Source organism: Microplitis demolitor, chromosome 3, assembly GCF_026212275.2.
Source record: "Microplitis demolitor isolate Queensland-Clemson2020A chromosome 3, iyMicDemo2.1a, whole genome shotgun sequence".
Classification (NCBI taxonomy): domain Eukaryota; kingdom Metazoa; phylum Arthropoda; class Insecta; order Hymenoptera; family Braconidae; genus Microplitis; species Microplitis demolitor.
The window spans coordinates 3,217,749-3,240,963 of NC_068547.1; the positions used below are offsets into that span (position 1 = coordinate 3,217,749).

At 28.2% G+C, this 23,215-nt stretch overlaps 1 protein-coding gene, 1 long non-coding RNA gene and 3 other non-coding genes across 7 annotated transcripts in view; 4 read left to right on the forward strand and 1 right to left on the reverse strand.

Annotated features, from left to right (window-relative positions):
* The window catches only part of LOC106693473 (uncharacterized), a 75,671-nt gene that overhangs the window by 32,993 nt on the left and 19,463 nt on the right, over nucleotides 1–23,215 (reverse strand). The gene's annotated exons all lie outside the window — the stretch shown is intronic.
* Trnaq-uug (transfer RNA glutamine (anticodon UUG)) lies at nucleotides 3,744–3,815 on the forward strand. Its single transcript has one exon. It is a non-coding gene; the product is annotated as a tRNA-Gln (tRNA).
* Nucleotides 8,474–8,565, forward strand: Trnay-gua (transfer RNA tyrosine (anticodon GUA)). Its single transcript is given in 2 exon segments — nucleotides 8,474–8,510; nucleotides 8,530–8,565. It is a non-coding gene; the product is annotated as a tRNA-Tyr (tRNA).
* Nucleotides 14,336–14,497, forward strand: LOC128667497 (U1 spliceosomal RNA). The gene has a single exon (XR_008403472.1). It is a non-coding gene; the product is annotated as a U1 spliceosomal RNA (small nuclear RNA).
* LOC103576582 (uncharacterized) lies at nucleotides 17,942–22,382 on the forward strand. 3 transcript variants are annotated; one of them, XM_053737710.1, is made up of 5 exons: nucleotides 17,942–18,295; nucleotides 18,833–18,946; nucleotides 19,257–19,507; nucleotides 19,851–19,983; nucleotides 21,980–22,382. In XM_053737710.1, exons 3-5 carry the CDS (start codon nucleotides 19,303–19,305, stop codon nucleotides 22,149–22,151), a joined length of 510 nt encoding a protein of 169 aa, XP_053593685.1. In that variant the 5' UTR covers nucleotides 17,942–18,295; nucleotides 18,833–18,946; nucleotides 19,257–19,302; the 3' UTR covers nucleotides 22,152–22,382. The 3 variants fall into 3 exon arrangements, with proteins under 3 accessions (XP_053593685.1, XP_008555093.1, XP_008555092.1); XM_008556871.3 differs by lacking the exon at nucleotides 17,942–18,295 and having other exon boundaries at nucleotides 18,801–18,946; XM_008556870.2 differs by lacking the exons at nucleotides 17,942–18,295; nucleotides 18,833–18,946 and adding an exon at nucleotides 18,983–19,093 and having other exon boundaries at nucleotides 21,980–22,381.

Here is a 23,215-nt window from a genome sequence, read left to right on the forward strand (position 1 = left end):
AAGTCTTAGAGAAATTATTTTTCTTCACTTTTATGTGCCAGCGTTATTATAGAAGTTTTTTCTGAAATCTCGAGTCACCAGAGACTTACCCGAGAGAAGACTTAGAAATTTTTTTGTATCACAAAAATGTTTCTGAGCTCAAGAAGCTGGAAAACAGCGCGAAGTTTCAGGGCTGGTCCGCAGGGTCAACCGATAGACATATTTTTAAGTTTAATTTCTGCAATTTTTTTTATGACAATGGTCAGTTCGGTGACGATTAAAAAAGTGACAGTTAAAACCTTATTTTAGTATGAAATGTTACGTAACGTGCAGATATATCAGAGTGATAGTATTGCAGTGTGTGATATGGAAAGGGTAGAAATGTCAGTGAAAAGCGAGGGAACCGACACACTTTAAAAAATTTATTGGCCCTGGGGACAAGTACCCGTTTTTTTCTCTATCACATTTTTTTCCTTTTTTTTTTATTCCCTTGGTTTCTCTCAATCAGCGTGCATGCAACATACACACTACACAGTGTATGAACATTCGTGCACACAAGCACTCATCCGTTCATCCATGCGTACATACGCGAAGCACTGACCTATCTCAAAAATTCGCAACGAAGGGCCACGAACAGGGACAGGGACAGGGACGTTGAACCGGTTGGGCGCCATGTCACGCAGCTGGTGTTCATAATATTGACCACAGCTCTCTTTTTTCATCCTCCACAATTAAAATGTATTCCTGAATTTTTTTAATCTCTTTTTGATTACATGTAATTTGTATTTAATTAATAATTGAAATTTCATGGAGAAATATTTTCTTTTTGTTGGTGAAGTGGAAGAGTGAAATTAAATTGAATAAATGGCGACCGGGGACTCTAAACCGATTTCGGTTGATTTTTGGTTTGAGTAATGGTTTTTGCGGAATATTGGGCGACGAAACACAAGAGGGACAATCGATATTTATGTGCATATATGTATTATGTTTGTATTGGCGGAACATGGTATAATCGGGAGGTGAGGCTGCAAATATTGAGAATTGAGAGACGGATTATGTATGTGGATGATTCTCGTAGCAGCTGAAGCAACACGCGCTCGTACCGAGTGTGCTAACCCTCTCGTGGGGTTTGTTCACCGATCGTCATTTCATACATATATATATGGATATACATATATGTGTGTAGCAATTCGCCGGTTAAACAACAGACCCGCATTTAATTAATCTACCTATGAATATTTACATTTGTTTAAAAATATTTTTACCTACATTCCGTTGTATATTTTCGCATGTTTTTTTAAATCTGTTAATTAATCAATTAAAAAAATTTTTATCAAATAACATTCATTAAAATATCAATAACTACAATAATAAATTAGAAATTCAATTTAATCTGCAAAATTATGTTGAGATTTTATATTTTTAATCTGCATCCTTTTGTAAGAAAGGGCAGGCCAAAATAAAGTATCAAAAAAATTATTTTCGACAATTTCACAGTTAGATTGTAAATCATGTTTCGAACTTAAATTTTGAGCAAATTCTTGAAATATATGAGAAAATTTTAAATAGAAAAATGTCAACAATGAATTAAAAATGCAATTTTAATCAGTCAAACTTAGACAATTATTTAATATAGATTAAAAAAAATAAAAGACACTCGAGAACATTGAAGTTGAATTGTCCGCATTAGTCACAGACCATTTTACTAGCAGGCGTGACGAGCAATCTTTTTTTGTGATCGTTAATTCAAATCCCCCAACCTACTGCATGTCATCCTCGATGTCTCTCCATATCCATACGTTTAGCACCATACATCTATATTTATACTCACATTTACATGCGTAAATGTACGCATACATACACATGGAAACGAAAAAAAAGATCATCCCTATCTCTTTCCGCGTGTTTTAAACTCCTCGCGGCCATTTTGGTCACGTGTCGCCACAATAGGGGATGATGTATATTTAAATACATTCATCACCACGTATCGACTTGATTCTCGTCGAAAATTTTCTGTCTCAAATCTCAAACGCTATATTTCATTTCGTCGCGGTTCATGACAGCCTGGTATAGCTGACGCACAGAAAAGAAACTAAGACACACTAACACGCGTCTCTTGTATACTTTAATCTGTTATAAATGAATATAAAAAAATCCACGACATGCGTGACAAAGTTGTAACTATTTAAGTTTTTCTCATCCATTGTAAATTCTATTAATTTAATTTTCATTTTTTATTCACAACTCAGTACACATCTATTAATACTAATCAGTAACGGATTTGTTAAATTTATACATAACATAACACTGATAGATATGAAAGTAATTGGATATGTGAATAGTAAAATGAAAATGAATGAATTACTATTAATGATTTTAAATTTAATAGTTTGGTTTATTTATTTAAGATTTAATTCTGTTAAGATATTTCCCGCTTATGTACTCAGGAGCAAGGATAACATCAAATGATAATTATAATAATGCTTTAGACCTAGAGGGTATGTTCGCAAAGATCAAAGTGTCACCCCTGCTGACAATTCAACGAAATACAAACTAATACGATCACTGATCGAGGGAAATGGATCTATTTCTTGATTTGGTTTTTGCCGCCAGCATTTATATTTATCGACTTTGTACTATGTCTTTTTGATAATTTACTTAACTATATATATATACATATACTTATTATCATTATTACTGCTATATATTTAGCTAAGAAAAATACTTTGTTAAAAAAACTTTTAAGAACCACAATAGTAATAATAATTATAATAATAATGGCAATAAAACTGTAAAAGGATATAAATTAAATTACCATGAAGCTTGGCACACTGATTGCACATCCGTTTCCGTCTAAAAGGCGTGTGTACTAAAATATATATGTAGATAGAGATGTAGATATATGAATTTACGAAAATGTATACCTATTTCTATCATTGTTGTAAGGATATGCTATTATAAAATCCACCCCAGACTACTGAGAGAAACATAATATTTATTGCTGACTTCCGTTCAATTAGGGGTTGACGCGGCCCATAGACTGGGGCGCTCTGTCTAACATTCATACTTAGACACTTATACTTCTGAATTATATTTAAGCAGAGGTGTATACATATATGGATATATGTGTGTGCTAAATTCTTGTACTACACAACAAATAAACCCTACTTTGGTCTTTTCGGATAACCCGTGTCATTTCGAGGGGTGGCCGCGTTTAAATTCAATCATACAAACACATTTGTTGACGATTTCTTTCTGGATTAATTTTATACATTTTTTATTTCTTTGTTGGGTTTCATAATTTTACGGGTTATAAATTACTTCACACCTTTTTTTTCGTATTACACAACAAACGCAACTTATACATCAACTTTGCTGTGAGAAAATAATACTAAATATATAATTAGCGACTTATCATGCATTGTGCAATAATACTGAAACGTCACTAGCACGACTGCACAAATATAAGATTCCACAAGAACATTACTGTGATACATTTCAATTATTAGTTTTTAAATGAGTGCTAATTTACAGTAGTTAGGTTACTATTCCGAAAATTTTAAAAATAGATAAACTTCTTTAACTCTGTCCGTAGTATTTTTAGAGTTATAGCTGCTAAGTTCCGTTAGAAACGAACATTGAATGACTAATTACGCAGTTTTTATTAAAAAAATGTTTAAGAATGTGAAAAAAAGTTATTTTTAAATAAACAATACGTCACTAACAGTTTGTATACTACTAAATCAACATCCTATCTCATGTCCGGTCCCATGGTGTAATGGTTAGCACTCTGGACTTTGAATCCAGCGATCCGAGTTCAAATCTCGGTGGGACCTTCTTTTTTTTTTTTTTTATTTATTTATTTTTTTTTTTTTAATTTTAACTGCAAAATTTCAAACTACTGTATTTATAACATTTGTGTTACTAAAATAATAAATAATAGCAAATTTAAATTGGACATTCGTTTGAAAAACTGCTTTTACAATTATATACATGAAGGCGCACTAACTTCTTTTTTCATAGAAATCCACAAAGAGAATTTTAATGATTTCCCTATTAGTCAGCCGAATCGATATTATGACAATAAAATATCATATTACATCTTGCAAAATACATATTCTATTCTATTCTATTATAAGATGTTATATATGTCTTGATAATATAGAGAATAGCTATTAGCATTTGGTTATCTACATTCTGTCAGTGAGGATTGTGCTTTTATTCAGCGATTGCAATTTCTGAGATAAGCTATTACACCAGTCGTAAGGCAATTAGACCTCCATTATTCACGTAACTCAGTATGGATTCCGAAATGCTTCTAAAAGCGGCTTATCTCACCCTAATCTTGTATTCTCGCCGAGTTACAATGATTGGATGCACTTGTCTACAGTCTGCCATGACTTATCTTTAATCAGATAACTCTATTTTATTATTCCCAATATATTTTTTTATCTTTTCGAATCCCATTTTTTATTTTATTTCATTAACTTTTTTCTGTCTTTTCAATCTAAATAATTACTGAAAAACTCGATAAAACCTGATAAGCAATAAAAGTCCATTCAAAAGACATTTGCGTTTATAATCAGAGTCTATCTTTAATTATAATAATGATACATTTACTTATTAATTTGTTTAGAGAAAAAGAAAAAAATTAATTTTTCTTTTTTAAATCAAAGTATTGAGATTTTTCATGATAGTTAACCGGAAGTTCATCAAGATGTGGCAAAGCTCCGTAAAACTTGTTGGTCGCTCGTAAAATACTTTCTCAATTTAAATTTAAGAACGGCAAATGCGATTAAGAGAGATAGCTTTAGGTAGAAAAGTTTCTTGACTTAACGAGCGGAACCCTATAACTCAAGTGAACTATAAAATATCACCAAATGAGTATAGGACTCTCAAGTAATTTCTTTATGCATTTCTTTTTATATATATGTTCTGTAGAACAATATTCTAGAATTTTCTTCTTTTCAGAGGTTATTGGAGCCGTCACGCTTTAAAACCAATTGTGTAGTCGAAATTAACACACTTGCCAAATAACATTGAAACACCATAAATAATCTATAGATAATCATCACATTGTGAAACCTGTTTAAAGTGACTACGAAAAACTATAGTTTCGCTTATGGCCTTAAACATGGAACACATTTAATGTGTGTTAAAATAATACACTTGTAACACCCTTGTTTTAGAGTACAATTCAAAAAAAGGCCCAAATTACCAAAAGATGTTATGTATACTCAAACTTCCTGAAAAATATACGATATGAATATTTTTGTGTTTTATGGTGTCCTCTAGCAAGAAAAATTCAACATAATACTGAAAAAGTTTGTTTTATAGATATATTCAAACACCAATCAACATTTCTTGATTAAAAGTGATTTGTATATAAAATTATTTTTTAAACACCTTATTGAAAGCGAACTTTAAATTCTAAAAATAATCTTGTCACATCATCTCTTTTTTTCAAAATAAAAAAATTTTATAATTATTGACCTATCCTTATAAACTAGTCTTTTGAAATCCAGTTATTCAACTCCATAAATTTTTTTTCTTCTTGATTGCCTTCGGTAAAAAATATTTTTAACACAGTTTTAAAAATAGTATTGGCATTTTCTGGAAGCAAAGATTGAAATTATAGTTTTTATTAAATCTGCTAATTTCAATGAAACCCTTTTGATCTAGAAAATGATATATCATATATTTATCTGAGCATGATAAATTTTATTTCTTGATCCACGAATTTAAGATAAAAAATAAAATGGCGAGCTTAGAGATAATTTAAAGTTCAAAAGTTATTTTTAGCTATTTTCTCAATTGTTTGTAACTGATAGGACACTAAAGTCTAGGTCAAACTCTGTGGGATCATAAAGTTAGAAGTCGAAACTTTTATTCTCGAGATAAACGCTCGTATAAATACAAACACTCGATAAGAGGTATCCTTCGAAAAATAATTTTTTGCAATAAATTAAATAAGATAATGTAAAAAAAGATAAACGATAAAGTGAAAAATATATAAAATAGTGTCTTTGTTTGAGGAAATTCGGGGTGATTGGATACAAACATTTTATCGAGTTTAATTTAAAGAGTAAGCGCTTTTCGGCATTAAACCTTAACAGCTTCCTCGGTAATAAATAATATTATGCACACGGGAAGACTCAAAGCCTCTTCTATATATCTATAGACTAGCTTTCCGCGTTGTGGGTGAGCGAGAGAGTATAGAGCCAGATATATAAGAGAAAAAAAAAATAAAAGAAAAACCTACCAAGCAATTAAATAAAATGTGATACGCCTCAAGTTATGACTTGAATCTTTATAGTTTATGACAACGGATATTCTTAAATCTAGATATAAAACATCCCCTTTTCATGATATACCTTATTTTAATTTTTTTTAACAATATACATTTTACCGCAACACAATAAACTTTACATTGTTTGTTTTTATGAAAAAAATATCTTTCAATTTCAGGATAAGCTCTAACGATAAAAATTTTCTCGATAATTTTTCTGTGAGAATTTATGAAAAAATTTTTCACTTTCACCCTTAAATTTTCTATGAGAAATTTCAGGGAGTTTGCTTAGCCTCGGGGCAAATTAAAAAATAAAAAACTTGCTAGCTGAAAATTATGAAAAATTTATATATTTTCCCATTTGTCAATAAAAAAGCGTCTTGAGCCAATTTCTTAAGGATCGTAAAAGTCCGATATTCAAGATTTACGCGCATCAAAGCAATTATAATGTCTTTTATTATATCATTCAGGTCTCATGGTTTGGCGCGACCCTTCGTTGCATCAAACTGAGGGATAAAAGGTGACTGGGGTGGAGAAAGGGATCGCGGATCCTAAAGCGGCCCTTTAACCCTCGCTTCTATTCCACTCGCGATTCGCGGGTACACCCTCGAACTTATATCGTAAAAACGTTATTAATGCCTCTACTACATACTTACTCGGCGTCGAATAGAAGGCGTTTAAATAAGACGCGAATTTTTTTTTATGTTTTCTTAAGTGCGCGCGACGTAAAAATGCTAACGCGTACCGAGTGTTCGTAAAAAAAAGTAAAATAAAAAAAAAAAAAAATTACTGCAGAAGTATAATAATACAGGGAAAAGATACAAATTACCTAAAGCTTACAATCGTTCTTCTTATATTGACGTTATATTTTATACTATGTAAAAAGATTGTCTCGTAAGCTATTTTATATTTTATTTACTTTATTTCAGGATGCTAAATTTAACTACCACTAAAAATATTTGTCTAACAATTTTTTTACTTTAAACAACATAACCTTACTTTTTTATTATCATTTGTTTTATAGTTTTTTGTTATTAAAAAAAAAAAAAAAAAAAAAAAGATTTTACGTTACATTAAGACTCTTTCTAATGGATGCTATTTACTATTTATAAATAAACATTAAAAAATTAAATCGAATAATTAAAAAATTTTAGTTGATTATTAAAACACAAGCATTATTTTTTTTTATTATGATAAATTTAACGTTATAATGTAAGGTAATATAAAAAACAATAAAATGAAAATTCCTCTGGGTGAATGTTACTAAGTCACTTAATTAAGTAAATAAGAAGTGCAATTAAAGGGTTAAAGTATTTAGTCTGGTAATAAAGTAAAGTAATGACTCTATGCAAAAATACCTTGATTGTCTTTACGACATTAACAGAGTCACCCTCTTTCTTGTTTCTCTTATATACATTTACACTTATACATAGATATAGATATATGGTTCAAAGTTAACACTCATTCGCTTCCTGGAGGCATTCCATCAACTGAATCGACTTTACGGTTTTATGTAAACTATTTTGTTGAGTTACCCACGAAATACTGTGTCTTTTACTTTATCTTGTGCTACATGTAGCATTTGCTGCATATATATATATAAATTGTGCAATATATATTTTAATGGTGATTGGCAAACATTGTGAGCGATAGTAACGATACATCTTAGATATAAACTAAAGCGCACAATTTTGATACTTGAGCTTGTGTATAACACCCTATTTCCGTGTTCTGATGCATTCAATCTCATAAAATTACTGATCCTTGTTATTTTTTTATTTATACTTTACACGCTATTATTTTTGTTTATATATTGCCCAAATACTATTTAATGCAAACAATAAAGTAAACAGGGTTCTTATTAAAAAAAAAAAAAAATATATATATATATATATAAATATATATTTCCTTGATTATAAGTACTGTAAAATCTCGATAAAATCATGCCTCTTTAATATCAATGCTAAATTGTGGTGGGGGTATCCCCACTCTTACCACCGTTCTGCTCCCACGGTAGTGGAATTCGTTCTTTATAACAAGTTTTTATAACCTGGGAGTTAGTATTATAGACTAGTTGAAGAGAAAATGCCGTTTATTTATTGTTTTAATAAAATAATTGGCAATAAGTACATAAATAATCGTACTTATTGAGTATAAGAGTTGCTTACTTTATATATCAGTTATAAAATTTCAGATTCTCATCTCCCTTCGATAGCTCAGTTGGTAGAGCGGTGGACTGTAGTTGTGTTAAATTGAGAGTAATCCATAGGTCGCTGGTTCAAATCCGGCTCGAAGGAATTTTTTTTTTCTTTTTTTTTTTTTTTTCTCAATCCTAATACTTTATATTAATAAACTGTTCAAATTAATTTAAAAATTGATAATTTTTTAATTTTGATTTTCAGAAGTGAAATTTGAATTTAAAAAATTAAATTATTTCACTGATGAATTTTCAAAAGCTACTTAAAAAAAATATTCATTTATTAATTTACTAATTAATTAACTTGATTATTTTTTTTAATGTATAAGTAATAAAAAAAAATTTCTTTAATTGAATAAGGTTTTAAGTAAATATTAAGAATTCAAAGGTACTAATACACGACACTTGTAAACGGTGATTGTAATTATCAATAGTGATGATAATCAGAAAGGGCTTTCACATGGAGTACGAGAGTACTACCGTAGTCTCATTACACGCTCTGCAGATTTCAATTACAAACACCTGTAATACGGAATTACATCCAGCATCTACTGTACACTGGCGATACATAATAGACTGATTGTCAATTTGAGCTATTACAAGAGCTCAATGGCTACACAGAATCAATCAATTTCTCCTTACACACTCATCAATCACATTATCGTCTGTAAATGCTTATCAATGCAACTTATCCTAAATTCACTCAAGAGATTACTCCGAGAACTGAATAAAAAATTATTTTTTTTTAGAACTACATTTTCCCTTTCTCACGAGACTTTAAAAGAATTCCCACATAAATCTAGAAAAAAACGTAAAGTCCAAGTAATTAAAATTTTCCAAGTCTACCGATCAATAAATAACTTGAACATACTTCCAAATTCACTATTTATGTACAACATCTTTTATAACTTAAAATTTGATGAACCAACAGAGTTATTAAAATTTAATTAATTTTTAAATAATAATAGAGCTATTATACAAACATGAATTTACTTGATCATTTTTTTTAATTAAAAAAAAATTCTTTGATTAAATAAACCTATTTTTTCACAGAATTAATAAGAATGCTCTTTAAGAAACTATGAAAAAGTTAAATTAATTTTTCTGTACCTCAAATCCTCTAGGCAAATAAGGAAAGGGTGCGTGCCAAACGACTGCCCTAAAATTTTTTATAAACTTAATTACTTAATCACTAATTAGTTTATTTTTTCCAAATTGATTTGGGAACATAAAATAGTAATTAACATGTACTAAACAAATATTTAAAAATTTTAAAAATCTAAACAATTAAAAAAATGTACATGTCTGCTACTAAATGTATTTCGTTACTAATTATAACCAGGTTGAAGTTTTCTGAAAAGCAGTTATAATTGGAAAAGGTATATTAGTCAATATATATTAAATCTAATTATTCACATCGTGCAATGGGATTTAGTATGATCGACAGTCTCAAGGGACGTCTCAGATTTGAAGGGCTTACATGAATGCATGTATTTGTATATGTAGTCTATGTCGATGTGTGGACACATATATACAGAGCAATGAAGGATGCAATGGTGGTAATTAATCAGGAGCGTGTGCATCCGTGTCCAAAAGCCCTCGGCCACGTTGGGCGTTCAGTAGAGCGGAAACCACTCAAATTAATTTCAAGTCAAAGCATATTCTTCGATTTGACGTTCAGTGATGTTCATACTATATACTATCTTCAGCCTCGACATCCAATCAGTCCTTTAACGTTAATATATATATATATATATATACATATGTATATGTATATATATTATATAAGATAAAAATGGACGTTGCAATGAGGGTAACAACCCTCAATTCCATTTCTCTTATATATATTTCGTTTAGTATACAATGCTTTTTCTTACGGTTGGTTAGCCCTTGACTGACAGCCTCGGGTTTTCGGTAACACACTTGTGAACGCGAATGTTCAACTCTCATGTTAAATTCTCCAGCACCCTCAGTATATTTGTATATATATTTGTACATACATATATTCCAAATGAGAGCTGGTAAAAATTCAAGAGAAAGACAGTGTCTGTATTGTTACGCTTTCGAGTTGTGAAAATGTGTGACATGTCAATGACAAGCAGTTGAAACAAGTGGCATTGTTGAATCGTTTTTAGATTTCATCATCCTCCAATCAGATTTGCTACGTTCGTGATTGCTTTTTTTTATTCATTTTTACGTCGTCTATCAAATAAAAATCCAGATATATAAAAAATAAAGTCTGCACTTTTTTGTGTAGCAAAAAAAAATGGATGTTACTGAAATCCAAGTAAATAAAATAAATATTATTAAATGTAAATAGATGGAATAAATAAAGTATTTAAAAATATCAGCGTATAAATGTTTTTTTTTAAGCTTTGATTTTTTATGTCAATTCAATTTTGACTATTTATATCTGCAGTTTTATTTAACGTACGTACGAAAAATAGTGTGTGTTCACCCGACAGAATATTTTTGCAATGCCCCCTCGCGCCACGTTTTACCAACGATTCAATTCCAATGGTACACGAGGCATGAAATAAGTGTACGCAAATCCCCCCTTGCTTCTCTCTGCTCTAACATGTCCACCCACCGCCTCCTGTTTCACGTAGATACTGTATTTTTCCGCATTACCACAACAGAACGAATTTTGCCAACGAACGATACCAACTTACGAACACACAAACATACACACGTGCCCGCAGATTCATACACAGAGAAAATAGATACGCGAATAGGGGATGAAAAAGTAAGCGCGAATTACGTGCTCGAAACTCAATTCGTTGCATACACATTCTCTTATTCATTTTTATGTTTTTTTCTTTTATTTTTATTATTATTATAACTTTTTTGCACATCCTCTTGGTCTGATTCACAGCAAAGAGGAATGAACGGATAGAAGGTGGCACAAGGTAGATAAAAATCTCCATTCCACGTCCGCAGTTATAAAACTATAAAGATATAATCTTTGCGACACGTTGCTTGACGTCCAAACACACGGACATGAAATTTCCATTGTCACAAATATCAAAAAAACAATTCAATCACCTCTCTTATCATAATTTTTTAAATTTATTTGCCTCAGCTTTCTCTCTATTACTCAATTCTACAGCAAAAGAAAAAAATATATATTCAAATAATTTAATTTAGTCGAAAGAAAAAATTAAGCCAAGTAAATAAAGTTCTCTATTATTTAATAAAAAATTTTTGTCCCGTAAATTGACATCAGGGAAATGAATTAATGAGAGCTACGAGGGTGGCAAAAATACCTAGTGAAAAAACACACAAAAAAAATCCCTCGGTTTAATAACGAGCAATTATTTTATTTTTTTTTTTTCATTCCTTGGCTATCAGAGAGCTAAGTCATTTAAAAAAGAATTTTTCGCAGGGTATATTTATATATAATGGAGTAATGAATTTACCTAGAGGGTATATAGTGTTACAGACTTGAAGAAGATACACGTCTAAGTCTTCTGTGTATTCCTCAGTTGGTCGCTGCGGGGACTTAATTATCTAATTAATTAACCTCAATCAGAACGATGAGTAATTTCTCGCTTCGATGGCGCCTTTGCTCTCTCTTGTCGCTGTTTACATACTAATATATGTATATCTATACATGTATAATGTACGAGGACAAAGAGAGAAAGAGAAGACGAATAGGAAGACACAGCGAAAGCAAGAAAGCTGATTGGAAAGACAGGGTAGTAGAAGACGCCGTCAGGAGAGGACGCTTGTGCGTTTGTGTACAAGAGACTTAGACTTCTTCTTGTCACACCGTGACTCAAACTTGAAGCTTCCAAGAGGAATAAAAGGTGGCTGTGGGAGCAACTGGGGGAAAGGGGGTTGAATTACGGTTGGCTACACGGCAAATCGATTATGTCTCCCGATGCCAACATTACCGAGTTCTGCGGCTGCTTCTCAGCCTCTATATACTCTCTTTGTATTGTTTTCTCTCTCCCGACTCGTTCTGTTCGTACAGGATCATCGACCGTACTCTTATCTCCTGTCTCCACTTTCAAGAAGCCAACTTTTCAGATCTACCGTTTCCATGCTGAGTTAAAACGTTTTATCTGACGTGTCTCATCACATTAACTGTGTGAATTGATGAGGGCCTGTTATTATTGAAAATAAATAATAGAAAAAAAAACATTTAACGTTTCATTTAAAATATCATAAGATTTCAAATGTCGTAAAGTACTGAATGAGTTTAAAAACAGTTTTTAAGATTTACTATTTGCTATTCTGGAGTTCTCTACTACTGCACTGTAAAAAATTTGTGGAGTGAACGAGAATTAAATCTGGAGTGAATGCGGAGCGCATTACTGTTTATTTATTTAATTTTCTCGGAGTAAAATTTACTTCGATCTGAAGGAGAGTTTACTTTAGTATTTAAACTATGCGAAATTCTAAATGACGGAGTGAATTTGAACTGTATCAATTTCGGTCGGTATCACTTGAAAATGAATTATAATTAATTATGTTAGATAAGATAATGAAAAAATGATAAAATTTGTGGGGGAACAGAGAACAGACCAAACTTGGGCACTCACGACATCTATAAACGACTAATCAAACTTTGACTTGAAAAAATAATTTGGAAATACGTTGGTACACAATTTTATTTAATAAATCTCAGGTCAAAATTTTCAATTAAAAAAATATAAATAAAATTTAAAAAATAGATAAAGACAAAAGTCGATATCGCAAATATTTTATTTATTTTTAGTAAAAAAATTTTAAGGGTGAAAATGAATTAGAGAGATAGTAAATGTAGTGGAATACAGTCCCCTCGTTATATTAGCATTTGATCAAATAAACAGAGATTAGCACATGAAAGGTCTTTAGTTATAAGCTTTTTTAAAAATACAAAGATCGATAATACCATAATAGACCCAAGTGGAACGGCATGTGTGAGTATTACTAAAGTGAGACATCCAGACTATTGATATGTATAAAATATATATGAGTATTATAAAAGTATATGTATGAGATAGTAGATCTCTGATGCGGCACTTGTCATTTCCCATGACGCCTCGCGGCTCAGCTTGACTAACTAAATACGAATAAGTTAGCCAAACAGACCTCAAGCTAGGGTTAAACGAAGTTTAATGTCGCCCTGTAGATATAAACTCTACTATTTAAATACTTAAAGTAAAGTGTACCCAAAACAAACAGTAAAATCAACTGTAAAAACAATTAAATAATTCTATCACAAAAAATATCTTGTGTCAAGTTGTTTATTAAAAACACATTACCCTAGTCTTTTACTGTTATTATTTTTTTTCCCAACCCCTCTTCAGTTTAAACGACACGTTAATTTATCAGGGCGATTTACTTTTATTTATAATATTTTTTATGTAAGAGGACATATAATTTATATTTTTTTATTTAGTACCATAAAAGGGTTTATGTGATATTTTTTGTATAATACTATATAAGGGATTTAATATGATTTCTATTGGCGAAGAATGTCGATAACGAACCCTAGGATCACGATATGAATACGAGATTAAATGTCGTTAAATTATTAAGTTTCATGGATAGTAGTTATGGCGGATGGAAATTACTACATCCTTGTATGGATGATTTAGAACACGTATGAGAATGAGAATTGCTTTATGAGACTACCCGTAATCGTGGTTTGAATTTTTAATCGTTTAAATTTTAACTATTTAATTTTCAAAATTATTATTTTAATTTATGTTTGTAATTATTGAGTAAATAAGTAAATGGAAATTAGTTCGTGTTATTGAGTTGAGATATTTTTTTTTAGTACAAAGAGATATCGCTGGGTGGCGCAGACCGAGATTTTTAGTTCCTATTTGTATAGTTGTATTATAAGTGTTAAAACCCATTCTGAAGGAGAGGAAAGCATACTTACCTGGCGTCGAGGATACCGTGATCATGAAGGCGGTTCCTCCAGGGTGAGGCTCTTCCATTGCACTTCGGTAGAGCTGACCCCTGTGAATATCCCTAATGTGGATATCTCGGACGTATTATTTTTGTTAGTCGGGACTGCGTTCGCGCTATCCCGGATAAATAATTTCAAACTTAATTTCTTTTTAGTTCTAAGCTTGTAAAGTACCTCATACAACGTAAAAGTAACTTTGAATTCCTGAGAATGGGAATCGCATTTTAGGTTAAAAATTTATTCCTTAATCGTTTAAAAATTGTCATCTAATAGATGTATAAAATTTTTAGTTTACCACAGCGGTGGTTTTAGATTCACACAAATTCCAAACTTTTTTATGACGTAAAAATTTTTCTAAGTCTGATATATCAGAGGTTGAAATTCGCCAGTATGATATTGTTATTTATAATTATTCATCTCATATTATTTTATTTGTTTATAGAAAATGTATATGATTCGATATAATTATAAAAATAAACAAAAGATTATCGAGTTAATTTTGGAGTATACTTATTAATAGATAATATTTATATAAAAGTAATAATAATTGAAATTGAAGTATAAATAAATAAAAAAAAAAAAAACATAAAAACATTAGCGGCTAAATTCAGAGGAATAGCTGTCGCAATGTCACAAACTCAGTTACTCATTAACTAAAAATTTTAGTTATTTAATACTGACGGCACAAACAGAATTTAACGAGATCATAAATAATATTGAAGATATTTTATAGTCATTTATAAACGCTAATGGATTGTCGAGTTCATCATGTACTCGCAAAGGCAATATTATTTTTCTCGGTTTGCCAGGTCACATCCAATACTGAAATTCATTAATGTTTATGATCGTCAGGTTGGTCCGTATTATACTGTCACAGAGCTTTTGATAGACTAATCTGTTTTATTTCATATTTATTTAAATAAATTATTTTCAAATTCGCCACCCGCCTACTTTCTAAACTCATTTATTAATTTAAATTTTTTTCAGTCATTTATACGTGAATATATTTTGGATAATATTTTTATTTGCATTTTTGCATATATTTTTTTTTATATTACTCTTTGGTACGCCAATCGGGTAAGAAATTCAACAAAAATTGTAATTATTTAAATAGGATTAATTTAACTGTCATCTTCCCTTTTTTATTTTTTTTTTTTTTTTTTTTTTTGTAACTCAGGTTATAAAAAGGATCGAAAAATCGAACCAAGAAATGCTGATTACTGTTGCAGATAATAGAAGTGTAAGTTATTGAGTAAATAATTAATTAATTAGATAATTTTTTACGCATTTGAGACTTGTGTCTTTTATGTAACAGAAAAGAGTCAAAATATGATAAATTTTTAATTTTTAAATCAATAAACAAAATAATATTTTAATTTAATAGAAATTATCAGATGTAATTGCGTTAAAAAATAAACGTCAAGAATATGAAGAAGTTGTAATGAAAGCTGTGAGTATAAAAAAAAGAAATTTTACTTTAAATTAATTGGTTTTTAAATAAATTATTTAAAAATTGTAGAAAGGAGCACAAAGAATAACAACGAGGCATTTAGAAAATGAAGTATAAATAATTTAAGACTTAAAAATATTTTATTTATCGATTTAATTTAAATTTTAAGTTAATAATTCAATTGTTGCAGATAAAAAAAATAAACTATGAATTGATGATAACGACTGATAAATTGGAGGCATTGGAAAAAATGCTACTAAAAGTAAATATTTAAATAAATTAATTAGTGGGTTATGCCATACAAAAATTGTTATAAAATATTAGATGAATTTCAGCGGACGGCAGTTGAAAACGCGAGCAATAAAGTCTGTGAGTTTACACAGCAGGAAGGTGAATGCACGGAAAATACGAACTTTGTCACAGACTCGAGTGAAAATGTCAAGGTACGGACACTGTAATTATTTGCATTGTTAATTAATTCGATTATTCAGCTATATTTTTAACTTAATAAATATTCAATTGTATTATTTTCTAAAAATATAGATTATGGAGCCGTCGTTCCCGCCAACAACTCCGCCGCCACGTAAATACGGTATCTTTGTCCCTCGACCGGTTAAGGGACGAAGTTCGCCACCTCGAATCGGATTCAAGTAATGTTGCATCGGCTGAAATTTCCTCTGACGCGTCATCGTATGGAAGTAAGCCAACTTAAACAAATATCACAATATTTATTCATTTTTATTTGAGTAAAAATTTACTTTTTTTTTACTACAACAAAAATTGCACAGAAAAAATTTTTTTTCGAGTAAAAATATTCATTTTTGTAATAAAAAAATTACTACTGATTTTGGTTTATCAGGAAACGTTTCAAATTTTTAAAAAACTTTTACATTAACTTTTGTTTTTTTTTTTTTTTTTTTTTTTTAATGTTGGAAATTGTTAAATTGATTTATAAATAAAAATATATCGGTTATATCTGGTTTGAAATATTAAAAATAAAAAAATACGAGTAATCAAAATGCAATAATTTTGAAAAATAAAAAAAAAATAATCCTTGAATAATCAAATTTAAATTTAAACTCATATATTTTAAATGTTGGTCTAGACTTTGTGAGAGACGGTTTTTTGTATAAATTAATGATATCACATTTAATTATGTATTTATTGAATGTATATATAAATATAAATATTGTTTCGTTTGATTTATTCAGATCCACGTGGTAAAGTGAGGATATCAAAAATAGTATGCAAAAAAAAAATTCCACTGGACTTAACTTCGCCAGTTGCTAAATCACTATTGACACCGATATTTCATGGAACAAGAACTATTAAATCTTTATTTTAACTCATATATATATATATATATATATATATATATATATATATATATATATATATATATATATATATATATATATATATATATATATATATTTGAATAAATTATTATGCTAATAATAATACCCATATAAATTAAAATAAAAAATTATAACAGTTATATTAAATGATTTTAAATTTAAATTACTGTTTTATTATTCAAATAACAATATTTTTTGAATATTAATTAATGTATTAAAGACTCTTGGATAATATTATTTTTAAATACAACCTTGAATCCAGATTTAAATGTGCGAAAATATTAAATTAAATCGTATTCGATAATAATGGAGTATTACGCAAATAAATGCCTGTTTATGTAAAAAAAAGAAAAAAAAACAATATTTGTAATGTAATTTAGAGTTTAGAGTTTACATATATATATACATATTTTTTTTTTTTTAAATAAATAAGGAAAATTTAGAGACACTTGGATAAAAATAAATATTTATGTTCGCGATTAATTTACACAGAAGGTAAATCGCACATGACCGTAAAAAAAAGTAAATGCAAAAAAATATGGTGGTAATTCTGGATATTTCTGTCAGTTGGTTAAAACTTTCACTGAAACTAGGACTGGAACTGGGATCGAGACTGAGAGTTCGAGTTAACTATTTATTCTATATATGTATATATATAATAGTTCTGGCACTACCACTGAACTAGTCTGGTATCGGCCCTAGATTGCCTGTGGTTTAAACTTTTAACTCATTCGCAGTTAATCCAGTGAATCGGATTGACGTTCACTCCGTCTCCTACTCCTACTCTGTCTGCTCAATAATAATTATTTACCTTAAGATTTATTATATTTTGTTTCGGTACCGTCAAAATAATAATTTATTGTCGTTTAATTAATAACTTCAGCTATAAATAACTAAGTGACTTGATAAGCAATTAAATAACGGTTTTAAATTTTTTATTTTTTGAATAATAATTTAATAAATGGCAAATTATAGTCAACTTTGCGGTTTGTTATTTATGTAAGTGTTAATGTGTGATGCTGATATATAAGTCTTTTTATGTCATAACTCATGCAAGATTCGTGGTGGTAACAAGTCTCGTGTTTTTGTGCTAGACAGTTTTATATGAAATACGGTATCAAGTGCCAAATTATTTATTTCGATATATCGAACAGAAATTCATTCGTTTTTTATTTTATTTTATTTACCAATAGTTTACATTCATGGTCATCTAGTTCTTCGACCTCCAAAATTAAAAAAAATTTAAATAAAAGTCTAGAAATTTTTTTTTTGTAGAAAATTGAATATATAAATTTTTAATTAAATTTCTACTAAAAAATAATTTTTTTTATTTAAAAGTCAATTTATTAATTAATTTCAAGCATCAAAATATCAATTTAGAAAATTTTAAATAATAATTCGGGTACAAAAATTTTCAATTAAAAAATTTATAAATTTTACTAAAGATATTTTGTAAAATAAAACAATTTATAGGAATAAAATAATTTTTGGGACCTTTTTAAATAAAAAATTATTTAAAAAAATATATTTTAAAAAATTGCGCTTGTAGTTTATTAAATTTTCTACTTGTGCAATTTTTTAATTGTTTATTTTTTGTAATTGATTTGTTGAAAAAACAATCCAAAAATTTTTAAGTGTTCACTAACTCCAGGATCATGTAAAATAAAAATTGTAAAAACAAAAATAAATAAATAACATTGCTATTTTACAATAATTTTGAACAAAGAGTGGGAGCAAGAAGAAAGTGAGAGTTTAGCATTGCCTTGTAAGTTTAACTCTTGTCTTCAGTTGTGAACGAACGAGTTTTGCGAACGTACTAAATTCTCTTGTATTACCTTGTCTGTTATTCAAAATTTATACTCTCTTTATCATCGTCATCATCAACATCATCGTCCTCGTATTTCAATAAACCGTATCAAATTATCAATTTTTATATTTATTACTTTAAACTTCAAATTAATTTATTAATTTATTTTTTTCCAAATCAATGAATTAAAAAATTAATTTAACTATTTTTCAAAACATGTAAAAATTTATTTCATGTGTTAGATTAAATTTATTAACAATTGTTGAAGGTAATTATTGAAGGCCTTGGTGTTCTTGGAGGAAAAAAAAACAACAATGGTTGTCGATACAGGAACAGTAAGACTAGTTATATTTATTGGAATGTTTCTTGTGTTTGCTGGAGACTATACTAGTCTAATAAATTCTATTTTTGGCAACGGAATGGAACGTGCTAATTCATCAATAAGATTACAAGCCTCTAATTCAAATGCTGAACGCGTTTCATTGATAACTGATGTTAAGAATTCAAATAATGACCATGGTAAGAATAATTCAAATTAATTAATTAATTTTTTAAAATAATAAATCAAAGTTTCTATAGAAAAATTTTTTTTTGAATTTCTAAAAAAATTTATTGCTGTAATTGCTCATTTAATTCAAGCCGATGTCAAATAAAAATAGAATTAAATTTTTGTAGTTATTGATAAATAATTTTTAAATTGGCAAAAAATTAATACTATTTTATTTTTATTCTTCAAAATGACCAATCAAAAAATCTATCAGATACTAAAGCCTCAAAAAAAATTTAACCGATCACAGATGAAGATACTGCATATTTATTTTTAATAATAAAGTAGATTAATTTTTTTTTAAATTATAAATAGGAATGACACGCAGAGAAAAAATAATGACAACAATTAAAACAGCATGTCTACCAAAACTTATTTGTGAATTGACTTCGTCATCGCATCAAGTGCAATTAAGTGAAATGGAAAAATCACTTCTTAATTTGATAAGGTAAATTATTTTTTTTAAAATTCAAAATAAATTTAATTTACTAATTTCATTAAAAGTACGGAGTGAATTATTTTTGATGCCTCAAATAATTCAAAAATAATAAATTTTTTTTGTTATTACTTATAGTAATTACCAGACATAATTCGTGAACTGTTCATATACTTTTATATACTTAATAATGACATTTAAAATAAAATATAAAAAAACAGAGTCATTGCATTTATGCGGATTTCCTCTTTTAATAACGCGCTAAATCCTACTCATACTTTCAACTTCATGGTCGCTGCACTCACGGCCACTTTCACGACTTTCGTTTACTAACCCGACTTATAATAACACTATCTACTGTACACTAAACTAGCAAATCATTCAATTCTAGACCTGTCTGTTTATTTACTTCCGCATTAAAATATTTTTACACAAATAAAAAAAAATAATATTTAAGCCTGCAACTTGTTCTCATTAATTGATACTATCGATATCAATCATCTCAACATTTTCGAAAGTTTATTTTTAACTCAATTATATTAATTAAAATACAGTATATTTTGTTAATAAAATCCGCTTGCTTTTAAAAGTAAATTTATAATTGACTCCTTAAAAAATTTTCTCCATTTAATTTTAAGTTCTTATGTCCATTTAAATGTAAAAGACAATAAAAATTAAATCAATAGAACAAAAATAAAAAAGACGACCCAAATGTGAAAGTAATGCCCTGAATCATATTACACAAGAGTTCCCGAAATTCAGGCTGTGTCTGGCTGTCAGATTACGTTCTCTTGCTTTTTTGCATAACACCTATACAACATAATGTCTCTTAAAGTTCTATAGCCTGTAGGATATTTCATATATATACATATATACGCTCGAGTGGTATAAGTTAAAGGTATAAGATTAAATTACACAGCCGGCACTTAACTGTGACCACTTTCCTCGATTATTCAACACCGAAACTTTCTCTTCATCATCTTAGATCTTAGTATAGGTCTTGCCGTGACTAACGATATTATAATAATACTATATAATACGATATATTATACAGATATTACGAAAAATAAGATTATTTATTTAATTTTTTTCTATCTGTTACCTCTTATTCTGCACGCAACTAAGATGTCCGCAGTTTATGTTATTTAATAATTTAGTATACATGCAATAAAGTTCATTAATTAATTAATATATCTATTAATTAATAAAATATTTTATTTCCGACCTGTGTTAACCTTGCATTATTGATAGTACTTGTTTTAGTTGCAATTGAGAAAGTAAAAGGTAACTTGCCTTGTGCCTATTTAGTTTTTTTTCTTTTTTTTTTTTTTTTTTTTTTTTACATTACAATCATTCGTGGATATTTTTGTTCAATTGGTCTACTGCATTATTTATTTTTATACACAACATCTGTTACTGCAACTTTGAATATTTACAAAAAAAAAAAAAAAAAAAATTAAGAACTTTTTATGAGAAAATTTTTTTTATTATTGATTAAGATTTTTTTTTTTTACTGATTAATTTGTACAAATATTTAATTATCAATAATGATAATAATGAAGAGATACGGTGACACAGTTTTTTTTTTTATGCAATGAATATTCAAATTGGGAAATTAAATTTTTAAAAAATATTTATCTACTTAATTATAAGTGTGAATGCAACAGTCTCGAAACGAATTTCAAATTACGAATAAACAAATTAAATAATTAAAAATATAAAAATAAAAAAAATGCGCATGCTTATTTTTTAATTTTACAAATGTGCATTTTTTTAATTTTATTAAATTTTTATTAAATTCACTTTTTTCAAAATTTTAAAATTTGATAATTGTCAGTGACATTCACACTTATGCTTAATTTTATTTTTAAAAATTAATGATAAATTTTTTTAAAAAATTATGAAATTATTTAAAGAAAATTTTTTCATAAAAAACTGATTTTTTTTTTAATGTTATTATTAATTATTTTAATTAAATTATCTATACTGTTGATAAAAAATATTACAGAGATACAAGTTTATCGACGATGGCGGAAGTTGCTTCAAGGTATCACTTTGCCGCACATATGGGTCAACTTATTGCCGGTATCGAAGGTCAAGGCTGCCACAATTTCTATCCTACGTGCCCATTACCTCGATCCAGCGTTCTCAGTATGATGAAAAAAATTCGTCTCCGTTAAGAAAGCTCAATTTATTTAGTTATTTTTATTTAAAATAAATAAGTAAATAAATTATATATTCTATTTTTAAAAATATTATGATCTGAAAGGTCATTTGTGTTTATCGTATCTGTGATACAAAATATTTAAATCGTGAAAGTATGAATTATCGATTTTACACAGCTTTTACTTGTCTATAATAAGTCATAATTGTAGTATTTTTTAATTATTAAGCATGTTGTTTAATTATAATTTAGTATTAAGAGTTTTTTTTTGATTTGCATTGATATCTAGTAACTTAAAAAAAAAATTACTTGTAAAATTTATGATTATTCATAAAATACTAAGTATTAAATATTAGAACCAAAATTAATTTGTCTCTTTTATAATTTATTTATTTAATTAAAGGTTTTGAAAATTTTGACAAACAAAAAATTTACTAATTTCTATGAAAAAAATTTTCTGAATATTGGGGGCTCATATATTTGTTAAATTAAAAATTTAATTAGGACTTAAGAAGTAAAATTTTATATAAAAAAAAATGTTATTAATTAAGAAACAGTTTTATGATAAGTGACGAAAAAAAAAATATTTATAAATATATATACATATGTATAAATTATGAAAGTGTTTATTTATATGCGGCCAGTAATTTTATTTCTGGATAAATATTAGAATCAAACTAAATAATTTTAATTCCGTGTAAGGGCGAAAAAAATGTGATAAAATTTCACGATTGCTTTGAAAATATCGTTCCTCTTTGAAATTGCTTTTGTAAATTAAATTTTTAACTAATAAATAAATAATAATGTATAAGCAATTGGTAAGATATAAAAATATAGTCAAAGTTGTAGAATATAAAAGTTTTCAAAGACTTTGAATTTTTTTCTCTTCGTTAATTTGTGTAAACTAATAGACGCACCAAAGCTGCATCGAAAAAGGGAATAGTTATTGGAATTATAATTAATTCCCATAATTAAAGTAATAAATCCTATTGTGAAAGAACTATTATTTCTACAGCTACGAAGAGACATTTTTATAAATTTTCCCTGAGTGATAAGAAACCGAATAATTTCTATACCTCA

Coding starts and splice junctions, on each gene's coding strand:
- LOC103576582 (XM_053737710.1), top strand. CDS start 19,303: ATGGTTGTCGATACAGGAACAGTAAGACTAGTTATATTTATTGGAATG. Junction 19,508..19,850: donor GAATTCAAATAATGACCATG/GTAAGAATAATT, acceptor AATTATAAATAG/GAATGACACGCAGAGAAAAA. Junction 19,984..21,979: donor TCACTTCTTAATTTGATAAG/GTAAATTATTTT, acceptor AAAATATTACAG/AGATACAAGTTTATCGACGA.